General features: G+C 43.3%; 1 protein-coding gene across 1 annotated transcript in view; it reads right to left on the bottom strand.

The window, feature by feature from the left end:
* AGBL1 (AGBL carboxypeptidase 1) overlaps nt 1-17,742 on the bottom strand; it is a 3,520,373-nt gene that overhangs the window by 2,192,914 nt on the left and 1,309,717 nt on the right. Inside the window, exon 16 of the mRNA XM_069624284.1 lies at nt 8,234-8,378. Within this exon, the coding sequence (XP_069480385.1) occupies nt 8,234-8,378 (145 nt within the window). The remainder of the gene's footprint in view (nt 1-8,233; nt 8,379-17,742) is intronic.

The following is a 17,742-nucleotide window of genomic DNA, read 5'->3' as shown; positions in this document are numbered from 1 at the left end:
GGCATAGGGGAGGTCTTAGAATGGCTCGCAGGGGGGCCCCACATTTTGTGCTATGCCACTGGTGGGTGGATTTACAAAGATTGAGTACAATCGACAGATATTTTTTATTGCAGGTAGGAGGTACGGCTAGCTGTGTTAGGGATGGGACCATGATGGATGAAGTGCTAAAGTGGAGGCTGAGAAATTGAGGGACAGAGGCAGGTTAGAGGCAAAGGACATGTTGCTGGAAGGCAGATGAGAGGTAGGTTAAGAGGGCAATTCAGAGGTGATGAGGAAGGCCTTTAGTTTGGCTTTGAACAAAACAACACATGGTTTAATGCGAGCATGTTAAACCAATGGATTCCTATGGGACCTGCCTGACTTTTCACCTGGTAAAAGCAGGTGATTTGTGTGTGCTTTACACTTTACCTTCATACTGTGTTGTGGAAAAGTTTAAAATTGCATCGAGGGTGATTTGTGCAATTAAGTGCAAATGACAGTTGTGCTCTGTGAAGTGTATGATTAAAAATTAAAAAAAAACATGAGCTAAATGGACAAAATTGTGTAACGGTAGAAAAAAAATGAGTCTACTAGGAAGAAATGCCAGTGTAGCAGGAATGCAGTACGAGAAACAAAGCATGTTTCTCATTATTGTCTGAAGTGTCTGAGTGTACTGAACTATGGAGGATTGCACGATGATGTATGTGTACCTGTTATTGAATAGCTTATATTTGACAAGCCTCCAAAGTCTTGTGCAGCATGATGCCTATGGCCTTTGACCAAGCTGTCTATATGCAGTGCCAAAGCCCAAGGTACTTGGTTGACAGGATTCTTTGATAGTTTATTCATGTATTGTGATTTTAAGAGCGATTGTCAGTAGACATTGTGACAGAAATTGCCCGATTTACAAAAGCGTTTTTCAATAGGATCAGCCCCTTGAATAACGCTTTGTAACTCAGGCTCAAAGATGTTAAAATATAAATTCTAAAAAAATGCACACAAATTTGAAAGCACTATAGCTGGGCTCCCGGCTGCCGCACGGATTAAATTCTCCCCTTTCTCACTTTCCCCCGGAAGCTCAATGTTACCAGACTGCTGGTTCTCTTTAAGCTTGACTACTGCAAAAGCATAGTCTTGAATCTACCCTCTTCCTTCCTATGACGCTTTTTCAGCTAATCCAGAATAGGACAGCGAGATTTATGCTTGGCCTCAAGCCCAGGGACTGCATCTCTCCTGCCCTAAAAACTCTTCACTGGCTCCCAGTTACTGCACGGATTAAATTCAAATCCCTCTGCACCATCCACAAGGCTGTCCGGGGAAGGGGACCACACTATGTGCAACTTGCTATTACTACATATTCTCCCTCTAGACCTCTACATTCCTCTGGAAGCAACTCTCTGTATGTGAAGCGTTTTGCTAAACAGAGGGCTGGGGGCCGATCTCTTGCTTCTGCTGTCTCCCTCATGTGGAAAAACCTCCCCCTTCCTCTTTGCCTTGAGTCGGACCTCCTCAAATTTCTGAAGCTCCTGAAGAATTTCCTTTTAATTTTCTCCTTCCCTTCTTCCCTCCTCTGCTAATCGCACAGTCGCCATGATTGATGACCATAGCCCTTCTGTGTCCTCGGGGCCCTGGCCTCCCACACCCAATCACCTCAGCTTCTGTTTACACACAGCACTTGCCTCGGCACCGACTGGTCTATGCCATTGTAGAATATAACAACAAACAGGCTTACGTTGTTGTAGAAAAACAAGGGAGGGCACGGGCAAGCCGTTGGTTTCCTTTTAACCGTTAAAGGGGTCAGACGTGGTAGCACAAAAACAACGGTTTTGTAGGAAAATGTATTTAATTACTCAGAGTATCCTCCCACTGTGTGACCAACCCCCTTGAGTGAGCTTCCCTTTGGTTCCCGAAACCAACCCGCTCGTTTTGTTGCATTTACACAGACATGTTTTCCCGACTCCTTGGGCTCCCCTCCCTTTCCTCCCTCTCCTCTCCTTCTCCGTTCCCTTCTGCCCCTCCCCTTTCTTTCCCCACCCCCTTCCCCCCCCCTTTCCCTTCATATAAAGGAGTTATGCCCCCCCTTGGTGCGTTTAGCCCTTGAGCTCCTTACACAGCTTTAGAATCCACCAGCTGTCCACACGTGTTTGTTTGATCTTTCTATGGGCGCTTGGGCACGTCACCCCTGTGTGGGCCCACAGCGCACTTCCCAGGACATTGCCTAGACGCCCGCCGACGTCACCTTGACGCTAGGCGGGCGCGCGCTGCAACCTTGTTTTTATAGGCGCTTGGCCATACTTCAGTATCGCGCTCATTCTGAGCGGTTCCACCGAACGAAGCAGACGCCTCCACTGAATACGCAGACCAGGTACTGCCCTTGTTGCCGCACCAGCTCTACAGAGCAGCCTGCATTCCAGTTGTATTTCCATATATGTTACAAGCCTGCTTGTTACAGACCTTCTTTTCCTGTCTTCCAGAGTCACCAGCCAGCCTGTGACAGACTCCCTCCAGCACACATTTTGTGCATAGAGGTAACTATGGCCCCCTTCTCTTGTTTCAATTGTTTTTCATATGTCACCTATCACGTTCCCCTTTGTGACCAGGTCACCTCACCCGCCCCCGCCCCCCCTTCCGATGAGGCATTAATAGACACCGGTGATCAGGCACCAGCAATAGTCCTGTAATTTCTCACCTCAACCAGAGTGTATCTTGATCCACACTGATCCTCTTGCTCTTGGGGTAAGGTTTAGATCACACTTCTCTTCAAGGCCAGATTTTTCAAGCCCTTGTATTCTCACTCTTCCCCCCCGTTTTTCTCCTTTCTCCCCCCGCCCTTTTCTGTATCCCTACAGGAGGTACTTGTCCCCGTTTCAGACACTCTGAAACTTACGGATTGATCCCCCTTTCTTGAATCACGGTCCTGAGGAAGATGGCCCCAATTATGAGTGCCATTGAAACCGTTCGACCCCACAGGTCATGAGGGCTCTCATGACCTACACCAAATATCTCCACAGAAAGGAACAAGATATTGCGATAGAACAACTGCTCCTGCGCACACCCAGATGGAAAGAGTGTGCAATTTTTAGAAGAGCCTTCCCTCACCATTTTGGCCCCTTGGCCAGTTTTAATTTGTGCATTTCCAATCATTGAACCTCAAGTATTCCTGACTCCCTGTGACCCACGGGAACCATTAAAGTAACAACACAGGAAAACAGAATATGAACAGTTGACCTTTTCCAGGTCGGATTACCACCACACAGCTACAGAATCTAATCTACAGTTCTGGACAGCTATGTACCAACTCTATTGGATTTGCCACTCTTTTGTCACCCCTTGCACTTGAGTTCGAGGACATGAACTCCCAGTTTTTTTGCTATGCCATTGTAGGCCTTCACTTACACGCTTACTGCAGCTAAATTGCTCCTTAGCATTTACTTTATTTGGCACTTACCTCTGCTGCTCACCTACGAGCACTGACACTTCAGCACTTACCCCCACTCCCTCTTCCCCTCCTTTCTCTCTGCACTTGCAGTTTCAGAATACTCACAAGGCATAGTAGGTTCGTCTTTTTATCCTCCAGAGTATATACTGTTTTTTAATCGCATGTTCCCCCTGTCGCTTAACAAATGCACAATAAATAAATGAAATAAATAATGGCTCTTTGAAACACAATTTCTTGATGTACATGCGCCTTACAAATGCACAATAAATAACTTTCAAAATCTACAAAGTATGACACAAGCACATCCCTAGTACTGTATAGACACTTATTCACACACAGTTTCCAGTGCACATGTAAAAGGTTCCACTGCACTGCCTGGTCATGAAATATTGAGCATGGTTATGCAAATGTTGGAGTGCCCTCATATTTCATGGGTATCTATGCCATATTGCACATGAGAGTTACTTTAGGCATTGTTTCTTGCCAAGAAAGACATGCCCGGGGCAAGACCTGGCATCCCAATATTTCTATGTACTTTGTGTGGCATATAAGTGGTAACTGGCGTGGTTAAGGAGTGTGAATTTCCCAGTGGTGGCACTTAATCTGCTGTGTGGTAGTGTGGTATGCGTCCTTGTTCCCAGAAACGTGGAAAGGGGTGTTTTATTGATGTATTAAACACAAAGGTCTGCCTCCTTGAAATCTTAACAAAAGGGTAGGTTTGTATTGCCTACTGCAGGTTAGCATTAACGAGGGCTTTGAAGAAAGAAAGCCCAGCTATGGTAAGAGCCATGGCTGAGCTTCACAGTCCCCAGGTCATTCCCCAAGTCTGTTTAACTGATGCCTTATGCTTTATTAGTGGTCTGCCGCAGGCACCCGTGGATTGGAGAGTGCTAATGAGCTTTTTCCCTGACAGATCACAGCTCACTGGGAAGGGGCAATAAGCATTCCAAAGCCCCTCAATCTGCTTAATCTCCAGAGTAAATGGCTGCACCACATAAGCCCAAAATGCAAGCAATGCATGCACATTTTATTCAGAAGGTGCTTGTGTAAAACAATTCTGTGCTGGGGGAGTCCTGGAAATCTGGGGTACGGGTTGAGACCGTGAAATGTCTGTGCAAGAACGAGGAAACTTTAACAAAACGCCTATATTCTAGGAAAAGACAGTACCAAGGCTGCTGGGTCAAGAGCAGAGCAGCTTGCAGCAGGAACGGGTGTTACTCCTAGTGTGTGAGCCCTGCAGTGGTATGCAGCCCATCGTTTACTAAACTATAAGATTGGGTGACATGGAACCTGAAAAATTCACTTTATTTGAATATACATCACATGGGCTTAAGAAAGCGTATTTTTTGCAACATATTTCTTATTCTGAACTTTAATTAAGCAGTAGGCCCCTTGCAGGGGGGAGTGGTAATGCCCCAGGGCCCATAGTTACAGACTTGTGCCTCAACGAAGGCCCTGGGGCACTACCTGAAGTGGTAATGCCCCCCCTGCGAGGGGCCTATTGCTATTAGTACCCCGTCCCATAAGACTTGGGTACTAAGAGCATTTTTATTCTGTTCCGAAACGCTCTGCACCTCCCGAAATGGACAAAAAATAAGGTAAATGGGGTCAGACGGCAGGGAGGGGATTCTTTGGATTGGGGGACGGGATGAGGAACAACACTTACCTCGTTCCGCGGCAGGGGAAGATGGCAGCCTCCAGCCGCGTGGTGGCTCGGATCAAGGATTACCCCGTTCTGAGCCTTCTCATTGGCTGAGTGGCTGCCACATCCCCCGATTTTGCTGGGAACAAAAAGGAAGGACCGTTGTGGGGGAGAGGGATTCCCGGTTGGGTAAAGCCCCAGCGAGGGCCAATGAGATTGCATGTTACAATATCATTGTCCCTCGTCGGGTACTAATAAAACATGAATAGCTTAACGTGTGTTATTGGAAGTCCAAGCACAAAGGCAAAAGGCAATGTATTAACCTTTCAAGCTCAGCTGTTTTTCCGTTGAAAAGACAGAACCCGCAGTTAGGAAGTGCTGCAAGAATGTAGCCATTCCCGTCCTATGCATGTGACAGAGCTTTCATAAGTTGTTGTGGGCCTCATCCTGATCAAGGAAGTAGTTCAATTCTGTTTCTGTGGCAGCCACATGATTGACAAGTGTTGCATACCAAAAAAATAGAGACGAGCATGGATACAAATTTAAACTCAGAGTGCCACCACTGGTGTGAATTTACACGTTTATTTTTCCAACACAGTGCAAAATCCATCGGTTCTGCAGTTCCGAAACGAACTGTCCTGAAATAAGGGGTGTGCACAAGAAATGTATCCATTCAATGTAACGGTTTTGTCATGTTGGGATCTAGGAGTCAATTTGGATGTTTATTTTACAAAGCCAAAAAAGATACCTTAGAGGCATATGCAATAGTTCTCATCACAATTAGAACTCGTGTATGTTAGACTGTGGGGGTCATTACGAGTTTGGCAGTGCGATAAAAACAGTGCTAATGGAGTTACCACTGCATTACCGCCACATACCCAAGCTGCCAAACTACAGGTTTGGAGGTAAGGCCAAGGAAACACCTGCAGCAGAATGCTGGAGCTAATTCCTCTGCCTTACCACCCCAAAAAGGCCAAATCAGCGGTATTGCTGCCTTTGGTAATACCGCTGGTGATAATACCCCCAAAATCTGCATGGAGTCCGATGGACTCCAATTAATGGGGACTACCACCACCTACCACCATTTGTAATCTTGTGATAATACCGCCAGTGGTAATACCATCAGTGGTAATACCACCAGACCAACAGACCAATAATAACGGTTGGTGGTATCTCAGTGGTATTACCACTGAGATACCACCAAACTCGTAATGAGGCTGTGCTGTATTTCTACAAATCGAACAATTGCCTTTCAGCAACGCTACCTACTTTTGCCCTTTGTGCTGTATTCACGCTTCAATTTACCAATCAGCTGAGATCAGGTTTGCAGAATTGTTGTTTAAGTAGCACCGCTATCTTTACATCGGCTTCGATGCATGTCTGATTCACACCAAAATGGTGTATGTCTTATATTCTTTAAACTTTTAGCATTTTCTTGATAAAAGACATGCCCATTTGTTTTCAGTTGGAGTCTTTTTTTTTCGCTATACTTACGGCTCCTAAACCTGCACATTATCAATTCAGCATGACTATTCTCAGTAGACAGTAATATGTGAAATGGCTTCAAAGCATCTTTCCCAGTATTTATAAGGTAGGCTGCCACTCGTTCCCTTCCCTGCTGCCTCATGATGGGCGCTCCGGTCACGTTTGGCCAACATCGTTTCGATGGCAAGCTGAGCATGTCTTCTGTTGCATGCCTTATGCCAGGCATCATGTGTTTGAGCAGGTGCACACGTTTTTCTCCCCATAGCTTGCTGTGTAAAACAGTGCTTTAAGTGGGATGCAGCATAGTGCCTGCTCTTAAAAGGCGTCATGGCCTGAATGTTGGGCATGTCCTAAATAGTGAAGGACGTGGCTAAAAGGGGACTCCGCCTGACCCAAATAATGTAGTTAGTTATTTATTTATTTATTACATTTTTAAAGCACCTCAGCACAAGGGCATCACAATGTACCCTGAGAACATGCGTCCATGTCATTTGGGTCGCTCAGCTTGGTCTCTGCTGATATTGTTTTCATCCAGTGTGAATTATGTGAATTCAATTCTCTGGGGTTTGTAAATTAATCATTATCTCACTCAGTATTTAAGCAATTCAGTCAGTGAGTAAACCATCTTCATTCTGTAAATACATCATGGCTCTGCTTGAGTGGATCATGGTGGTGTCCGACTTGAACAGTGGTAAACATTCTTGTAAGGAGAGGGCAGGGCTGGGAGGACATGGGCTTTGGGGGCTGGAACTGTTTCAGGAGATACCAAAGGCTCAAAAGAAAAGCAGGATTGAGCAGGGGGACGGAAGTATGGTGGGGAAAAGGGAGAGTATGGGGGAAGATGCCTCCATAACTGGCAGCCGATTTGTTGGTATGGAGTTAGTGAGGTAGCCAGGCCTGAGGATGTTTAGTGATATGATATAATAGGTTAGTTATAACGCGCTTAATACACATAGGTTTCTAAGTGTGGACACGGGGATCGAACTTGTGCTCGTGTCCTCTTGCTTCCAAGGCGAGCACGTTGCCCCTAACCTAGCCTCCAGAAACGAGGATAGTGAGGAGGATTCAGCAGAATGAGTTCGGGAGACTGGAAAATTGACATGCAATGCATAAGTTTAGCACATACATCCTATATCACTTCTAAGAAAGAGAAGATGGACACATACCAGCAACTGTTTTCCTGGTGATTTGCATAAAATCAAAAAGCATTTTCGTACCAAAAGAATGACCATAGAATTGTATATTTGAAATATGTCTGTGATAGAGGTTCGAGCATCAAAGCCTTCGGAGCAAGTATTGCACACTGGGCTCGCTGCTCATTTCATTGGTCACAACACTCACCCTAACAGTAAAATGTGAGTAAAGCACAAGCCATACATGCTCATTTCAAAAGTGGCAACTTATGGATGTGATGCTGGGGCTTGAGTGCAGGACAACATATTATTTCCCTAAAACCTTCGAAGATTGTATATCAATCATTCAGCCCTCTAATTTACATGAACCACGCTTTCCAATTAAGTATGGTCACAGGGCAAATAGTGCGAGCTGCTTATGGGTGACAGCGGGAGACCGCACTCAGGAGTAGTTTTTAGAGACTGCCTGGAATCTGTCCCAGCTAGCCCCAGCCCACTTAAAGCTCTGGCATAAATGGTCAGAAAGTGGAACACAGGTGAAGAGCTATGCCTTACCGTAAGTGCAGAGTAGGTGTATGGATAATGATAGGCCAAATAGCAGACATCCTCGTTGTGAGAAAAGGTGACAGAGAAAGTCATAGTGTAGTAGCGTTTCCCTTTCAATTCTCCCGATGATGTTGTCGTGCGGAAATATGGGTTCCTGTAAATACATCAGCAAGAACTCTGTTAGACATATTATGATGTGATATGATATTTTATTTATATCGCGCTCATACACAAGTGTTTCAGAGCGTGACCAAGCAAAGGGAGGGGAACAGTGGAGAACAAAAATAGCGATCTTACTAGGCCCAGTGACATTAAGAACACACAAGTGCTTGGAAAAGGAAAAGGGGGAAAGGGCGTGGAAGGGGGAGAAGAGGAAAGTGCGGACAGAGGAGAGAAAAGAATAAATAATAAGTGAAATTAATAAATAAATGCAGTGAAAAAGGTTGTGCAGCCAGCAAGTGGCAAGTGCATGATGAGTCAGATAGGGTATATCTGATAATTGCAGAAGAAGAGTGGGGGACTGCATGGGTAAAGATCCCAGTGCCAGGGGTGGCCCGGACGCAGTGCAGGAGGGAGGCAGGGTGAGCAGGTAACCTGGGCCCTAGGGACAGAGCATGGCCAGGTGCACGGTGCTGCGAGAGAGAAGCAGATCAACAAGGAAGAAGAGGACTACAGGCAGAAGCAAAGAGGAAGGTCTTGAGGTGTTTTCGGAACCAGAGATGGTTCTCCTCAAGTTTCAAGGTGGTCGGGAGGCTGTTCCAGAGGGAGGCCCCAGCCGAAGACAGAGATCTGCCATTCATGTGCACTCATTCAGCGACTATTACCTGGAAGCAAAGGGTGACCAACTGCAAGCACTAGATTGTGTTAAAAGATCCACCTTCAGCACTATTAGCAAGGGTGCCACTGAGCCCTTTGCCAAAGTTCATCTCACAGTTGCAACGGCCTTACAATACTTTGGCTTTGCAGGGCAAGCAAACTCCCTGTAGAACTGATGTCATAAAAAACAATGTTCTGTTTGAGTACGCGAATAGCCAATCCATGCAGTGTACAGACAAGTAGCAAAGCAGGTTGCACCCGGTGGTACTTTTCAAAGAAAGTTTTTTCTCCCAGAGTGGCACTTGTGTACTTACCTAACCTTTCGGATTACAAAGGTACTGCACAGTACCTTGCCTCCAATTCAGTTTTACACATTGGAAAGTGTACCGCATAAGGAAATCAGAAGCAACAATTGGGTTTGAAATTTGTGTACAGCATTCTTGCTTTGCAATTATATTACAGGCAGGCTTCCACAAATGGAGCTTCTTATCATAAAAACAAGAGATTCAATCTATTTTTTTTTTATCAGACTCCTCAGCAACACATAGTGCACTTTTTACCTGTGAGGCAAAACATGGCAGTAACATTGACTCGAAGGCAAATCGTGCAGCTGCCTTGGAGATGTTGTGTTTCCTGCTCGTATGTAAAGTATTCTTAGGTGATGGAGGGCCATCTACCCGGATGTTGATGCACGAAACTATTTTTGAATTGCTTCCGACAATAAGTAGGATTAGGGCCATTATCCTAAGCGATAATGACCCCTTCTGAGGTTTATAAAGCAATTAGCATGTGGGTTTGTGCAACAGAAAAGGATATTGTTTATATGATGGGGAAATATGAGGAAACACAAGTAAATTGTAAGATTAATTTAATGAAAATGTAACTACCTACTGAGTGACTTTTGCAGATTTTGTGTGTCATTGTGGTTTGTGAGTTAGGGAATTGCACTGCACAGGCGTTTCTCTGCCTTTAATGAGCTGAAGGCAATGGTTTCTTCCGGGTTCTAGCAGGCTGTTGCTCCAATCAGAATGTTTGGGAAGAGGGACTGTAGACTGCATTCCAAGAACTTTCATTGGTTGAGAGGAAGTCTACAATGGTTAATGTGCAAATGTATTTCATACCATCTTGGACACTAACATTATGGAGCAATGAGATGCTGCCCCCACCGGATGTATACGATGTAACATCCATGTTTCCCTGTTCTTCTAAACCCCCACCACATTTTACCCCTTTACCCCACCCCATATACATTTTAATTTCAAATGTGATATTTGTTCATTATTTTGGTTTCTGTAAAAACGGCATTCTCTGTTTAAATTTCGGTAACATCACTGGATACCGCCCCAGCCTTATTAAATGGAACATTGTATATGGGACTAAATATGTGGTACAATTAATTTACCCCCAAATCTGATTTGCGGGGGCTACTACTTCCATGTGCTGGTCCTACCTTACCAAATCTATCCTCTAGTTTGACTCATGTAGTAAAAATGGTATTTCAGCCAATCTGGCTTCAGAGTATCAAAGGTAAACAGAATCACATATAGTTAATGAGTTAAAAGCAAGGAACTTGAAGAGGGGCTGTTTCAATGGGTGTCTTAAAAAATTGATTTCTTTTCAATACAAAGCAGACGTAATAGAGATGAAGTGGTGGACTTCAAAAAGCCAATCCCAAGGCTTCATTGGTCCTTGGAAAGTCTGGGGTAAAGGAAAAGGTATTGGGCCTCATTACGACCCTGGCGGTATGGGGTAAACGGCGCCGTAAAAGGTGCCAGCGCCGTTTACCCCGTACCGCCTCATTACGAGGTCCCCTTGCGGGACCAAGGAAGTAACGCCTGGTCAAACCAGGCGTGCTTATCGGGTCCCGCGAGGGGAAGAGGGAGCAAACAACGGGCCAACTCGTAATGGCCCGTTGTTTGCTCCCTCTCCCATTGGGGAAGGACCGGGTCCGGATCCTTGGAAGGAGGAATTACCGGGCCTTCCGAACTCGGAATGGCCCGGTAATTCCTCATTCTGAGGACCCGGACGCGATTTCAGCGGCAGCCATTCCGGTACCGCCGAGATCGTAATGAGGCCCACTGTGTTATAAGAAGGCAGAGGATGTCTGAGGCTCTATTAGTCGCAGTATTCGCATATACATGTCAGCCCATGTGCTCCGTGCCTTGCTCCCTACTATAAGCCTCTCTTGGGTAGTCAGATATAATTTTAATTTCATTCAAATTCTCTTTCATCCTGATAAAATTGGTCAGATCCCCTTGGCTGCATCTCACTATAATGCAATCTTCATTCACAATTTGGCAATGTTCTTCCAACTGTATGGCCTATATTGCAATCACACGATACACACCTGCCGCCCAAGCTGCAAAACACTTGCTCAGCTGGGCTACGCTCCTACAGGTGCCACCGCATTTCTATGCTGGAGACACAACTGTCCACCAAGGGAAAAAAAGGGTATCCATGCCTTCTCGTGCTCTGCACCTGCCTACTGCAGCACAATACCAGTGTCAATCCATAACGAGACAATGCCCTTGCATTTCAGGAAGGAACTCAAGACCTTACTCTTCAGTCAATAACTTGGTGCTTGTCCTAGTATCACATCCCACTCCCATGGCCAGAAATCCCATGGCACACGTCATATTGTAAGTCCTCCTTATCTGACATGTTACACTCAACAACATGGGCAGCAGTCTGTTGCTGCTTTCTAACTAATGTCATGCTATATAAAAGCCACATATGCATACACATTCGAATCCTGTGTATGACCTTCAAATCCTTGGGTCGTATCCTCCATCCAACGTAAATTTTAATGAGGTCCTGCATCACACTTGGTTCTGCACTGCATCCTAGGTAACCATGGTGGATGTCCTACATTCACAATTATTATAGATGTTATCTAACATGAATGGGATGCCTTTGAACGTATGATTGGTGGAATTTGGGCCTTTGATATGAAGATGTTCACTTGACAGTTCCTTTTTTCTTTCTTTTTTGCTTCCATTACAAACGGGGAACTAAATGGAACTAAATGGTTTGAGGGTTTGATATTCAGTCATTTGCGGGTTAATTGTTGATTTTTCTTTTTATCAGTCTCATTACATGTTTAGCCCCACTTTGTCCTTCTCACATCATGATTCTGGCTGTAGTATATGATGTGATATGATAAGTTATTTATAACGCGCTTAACACCCAGAGGTTTCTAAGCGCAGACACAGGGATCAAACCTGTGTTGCTCTGTGTCGTCTTGCTTCCAAGGCGAGCATGTTGTCCCTGAGCTATCCTCCCAGGATATGTATGGGTGTTGTATTCGCCTAGCTGGGGGCCCTAGTTGATTGCTGCCCGGCTAAGCTCCTTTGGTGTAAATTATTTCTTGCCAGATCATAACGCTGCTCTGTTCTCACCCCGCCTCTTATCTGACTTTGTAAAAAAAGGCTGCATCTCGCTGAGTGTACTAGTGGAGTGCTGTTCGGATGTTCGGCGTCCTTGAAGTGATTTAAGTCCAAGGTATGTGAAAACTAACTATTTATTGAAGTGTGAAGATAATCAGTTTGTCAGCATTACTCTCAGAGACTACCATTGAGTCAGGGAAGCTGACGCTTGTGGGGAATAATAAAGGGTGGAACAGTGGCGAGGAAGCAAAAAGTCAAGGAATTCAGTGCAAAAACCGTTGTTAAAGGGACGCTGTAGTTAAGTTGTGCTACTAGAACCGTATCCCCTTTACTGAAAAATCTATGATAAAGGAACGTTATGCTTAAAGTGCCCTACTAAAATCCTATGAAATTCACTGACAAAAAGCGTTGCTTATTTTACCATAACTAGCGAATTTCTAGTGAATAAGTAGTGAATTTTTTATTTTTTTTTGGTTTTACTTGTAACCATAATATGGATAGGTAGTTAGTAGTGCAAGTAACTATAATGTCCCTTTCAAATGGTTGTTGTACTGAATTTGATAGGTTTTTGATAGGGCAACTGAACCACAATGTCCCTTTAACAATGTTTTTTGTCAGTGATATAATATATATATATATATATATATATATATATATATATATACATATATATATATATATATATATATATATATATATATATATATATGTATATATATATATAAAAAAACTTTGGTAATGGGACGTTATGGTTCAAAGTAAAACTGACAAAAACCCTGAAATTCACTAGTTATGGTAAGCTAAGCAACCATAACTTATACCACTAACGTGCATTGCTAGGACTAAAACCTAGGACATCAAAGAAGACATCACAAATGTCATTGATGACATCACTGATGACATCACATGTCTGGCTCCCTCTTTTTTCCTTTAGTGCTATATCTTAGCCAGTAATACTTAGGAACAAGAAAATCAAAAAGTACCATATTTGTAGACTTACACTTCAAATATGTTCTTACAGTAATTAATTTGTGGTTCACTCACAGCCTATGAAACATATACATAGGGAGAATACACACTTGAAAGATACCAATGCTTTCTGTGTATGAAGACAATCAGTAAGGTTATGAACACTTTCTTATTGTTCTGCTGTTTTTTTATTACTGTACTTTCTCTGGATATGCTCAGATTTGTATTCACATTACTCTCTTTAGGGTGCAGTCACATCATGTGATAGTTATTTATAGGGAAGTAGTAGGTTTCATGCAGAACACTCATTTCTGTGCATAAAGATGATCAGGAAGGTTATGAACAATTTCTGGTTCTACTGCTGCTTTTTTGCGTACTTCACTTTCCCTGTATATACTCATATTTGTATGTGTTGTTGTGTCTTTGTGTTTTGTATGTAATAATGACATTATATAGGAAGTGGGTTTCATTAGCTACTTATAACATGTTGCACAGTACACAAAACTCTAATAAGAAAGCATTTAGCATTTCACTATTTAACATGGGAAGATTATGAATATTTTACCTCCATCATGTATGCTGCACACAATGCTTATGATTATACATGAGTACATTATTATACTGTAAAGAACTTCATAATAGAATGCTATTGATATCAATGCATTGCTTAATGCACTATATAGCTCATGACATCTATTCCAATGATCCTTGACACTTTTTTTGTCAACATTATAATAAGAATCCCTTGTACAGACTTTTCATGAAAAGTACATGCACATATGATATCATCTTTGATGTCCTGGGTGTTAGTCTTAGCAATGCACATTGGTGGCGTGAGTTATCACTGCTTAGCTTACCATAACTAGCGAATTTTAGGATTTTTTCATTTTTACATTGAACCATAACGTTCCTTTAACAATTTTTTTTTACTGAATTTCATAGGTTTTTAGTAGCGCAATTTAACCATAATGTCCCTTTAACAAAGTTTTTTTACTGACTTTCATAGGTTTTTAATAGCGCAACTTAACCATAACCTCCCTTTATCAAATTTTATTTTATTGAATATACATATTCATAGTATAGTATATAGTATATAGTGTGCATTTGATGCATGTTTACTAGGATTCCCTTACTTTGTAGACATGTAACATAGAAGATACTGAACCCCCAGCTAGTGATTTTGATGGCCGTGGACTGTGCGTATGTCCTTGGATGGACACGGACAACATCAACACTACCCAAAAACTCAGGGGGTATCTTAAAATGTTATATCATGCCATAGATACACTGAAAAAGTTCCAAAAAGCAGCGCATAAACAGATTATATGTAATAATAAATAAGAAGTGGAACGTAACACATCAACCGTCCATTTAAATAGCATATGTACTAAAATGGAATATACCAAAACAAAAAATATATGCTTCCAACATAATTACCACACAGAAACTGCAAAGCTAGAAGCAACAACAGACCTACACAACAGTAACAAAACAATTAACCAGAAACTAGTAAGTAAACTTCATTGTTCTTACATATTTCTAAACTTTCTGCATTAGGTACACTAAAAGTAATATTTTTTTTTTTTTACACAGAAATGTCCAGTATTTTGGAATGGCTTGAAGAAAATTTCCCATGTGAAGAAATGACTGAAGACAGTGATACTAATGGTAGAAACCACTCTATATAAGCAAATAAATAATCATTACTTTATGTGTACTTAACATATATGTTTTTTTAACAGGCCATACAAACATTGAAAATAATATAGCAAAAGAGACATTACAAAATACTCTGCAGCGCATGGAATAAAAGATGGATATTCTTATGGAAAATTTCAATCTTTTAAAATATTTTGTGGCTGACCACATAAAAGAAAAAAATAAATATCATTGTCCCACATTTACCTGTTCCCCCTCTCCATGTCCCAGTCAACTATCCCCAAACCCTCACTACCAAGAAAAACGTTATGATGAGACTTCCATCCTTTCATCCCCTCCCATCCATCCTCTCCAAACCCCTAATTCCCCTTCATTTGTGTCAGTTTCTGCTTCCCCGTCTCTTTCATATATTTTATATCATATAATAAAAAAAAATATGTGTGGTTTAATTCAGTCCTTTGTGCCTTTTTTTTTAAAGGCAGTTATGGTGTCCACAGACAGCGTGGGTGTCTGGAATGTCTGCAATTAACCAAACTGGGGGTGTCCTAAGGACACTATACCTGTCCACACTGTCCGCAAGCAAGATGGATCTGTCCTTAGAATGCACTTGGAGTTCGGAATGTCTGTAATTAACCAACATCGCGGTGTCCTAAGGACACTGTACCTGTCCGTACTGTCCGCAAGCAAGATGGAACTGTTCTTAGAACATACTTGGTGTCCAGAATGTCCGTAATTAACCAAAATGGTGGTGTCCTAAGGACACTAAACCGGTCCGTACTGTCCGCAAGCAAGATGGAACTTTTCTGAGAACCTACTTGGTGCCAGGAATGTCCGTAATTAACCAAAATGGAGGTATCCTAAGGACACTATACCTGTCCATACTGATCGCAAGCAAAATGGAACTGTTCATAGAACACACTCAGTGTCTGGGATATCCACAATTAACCATAATGGAGGTGTCCTAAGGACACTACACCTGTCCATACTCTCCGTAGAACATCTACGCACATGCGCACCACACCCATATGTCCTACGAACATTGCGCCTGTCTGTAATTGTCTGTCTCACGTGTGTCGCACTTTTAATTAGTTTGAGGACCCGAACACTGTCCGTCAAACATCTGTGCGCATGCGCATGAATGTTCCCACCCATTTGGTGTCCTGTGGACATCCGTCCCATTCGCAAATGTGTTTGCAACGTCATCATGTGACTGCACCCACGCTGAGCGTGTGTTCTGATTTGCGGACACTGTCCGGGTCCCCGAACATTTTAAAAGTACTTTTTTGAACAATCCAAAGTATTTTACAGTAAAAATTCACCATTGCACATGTCCCAGACAATGAACATGGCTTTCTACATACTTTTTGGAACTTTTTGAGCCTTTTTGGGGTGTTCGATATGTCTGCGGACAGCACGGCTGTTTGCGGAATGCGCACCAGCACCCCTATAAAAAGCCACACCGAAGAGCTCATCCTTATTGTGCTTCTGGATACCTGACAGAGCATTGTCTATTTTAGCTTTTGCTGATCTTGCTGTTCTTGCTGCTTCCCATCATCAGACCTGATGGCATCTAAGGTTGCTGCTGCTCCAGCTGGTGCTACTTGTGCCTCCGCACCACCCCCAGCCCCTCCACCACCACCACCTCCCCAAGGGCCTGCAGAGGGGAACAGGCATGAGGATGTAGAGGAGGAGTTTGAAGAGGATGAAGAGAATGAGGTAGTGGAAGTCCCTACTACCAGCACTCGCCGTGAGCCTTGGGTGTGGCGGTTGTTTACCATTCTTGGTGGAGTGCCAAAAGCACGTGCAAACAAGGTCACATGCAACCAGTGCAAAATGGTACTTAGTCATGGGAGGCCTGGTTCATACAGCTTTGGTATGACATCCATGAAGCGACACCTAAGGTTGTTACAGGGTGGGGCCGTTCGCAAGGTTGTACCTTGTGATAAACATAGTAGATTGACTGCCTCTACAACATCCTTTGTTTCCGCTCCTGTCACCACAAGAGACACTCCTGTGGGATAGCTCATCCCTCCAGCTGACTCACAGGCCATCCATGATGCTGTTGACCTTTACTTTTCGAAGGTCACAATATTGTGTATGTACTGCGATGCAGTACTCTGCAGGGGGGAGAGTCTTTGGAGTGCTTTCAGGACTGCGGTCCCAGAGCATGAGAAGGTCTGATACCTAACTAAATAAGGCCCACCCTACATTTTCCTCTTTCCACCTGCCCGTATCCCCGTGGTTGGTGGCCCCTCCTTACCCTCCTTTCCCCTCCTTTCCTAGTGTGTTGTGTGTAAAAAAACCAAAAAAAATATAAAACAAGAAACCCCCCCCACAAAAGGATCTTTTCAGAGCCGCCTTTCACAGTTTAAAAATAGAAGTGGCAAATAAAAGGAGCAGGCCCCTGTGCATTTTTTAGAAGTCCATGTGTATGTTCGCGGACATATAACATTTTGGGGTGCTGCCCTACCATAACCATTGAATTTTATTTTTCTCTGGGAGGAAGTGGTGGCTCTGAAAAGAGCCTTTTGGAGGTGTTTGTTTGTGTCTGAAAAACTTTAAATGGTCAAAACCTACTGCAAAATGGATGGCTGTAATTCCAAAAAAGGTTGCAATGCATTTTGTACATTTCTCAGAAAAATCTGATTGCCAGCATAAGTAAGATGGTCTCCATCTCTGTGAAAAATG

This window comes from Ambystoma mexicanum, chromosome 11, assembly GCF_040938575.1.
Source record: "Ambystoma mexicanum isolate Mex_15411 chromosome 11, UKY_AmexF1_1, whole genome shotgun sequence".
Taxonomy (NCBI): domain Eukaryota; kingdom Metazoa; phylum Chordata; class Amphibia; order Caudata; family Ambystomatidae; genus Ambystoma; species Ambystoma mexicanum.
This window is presented reverse-complemented; position numbering and strand designations above follow the sequence as displayed.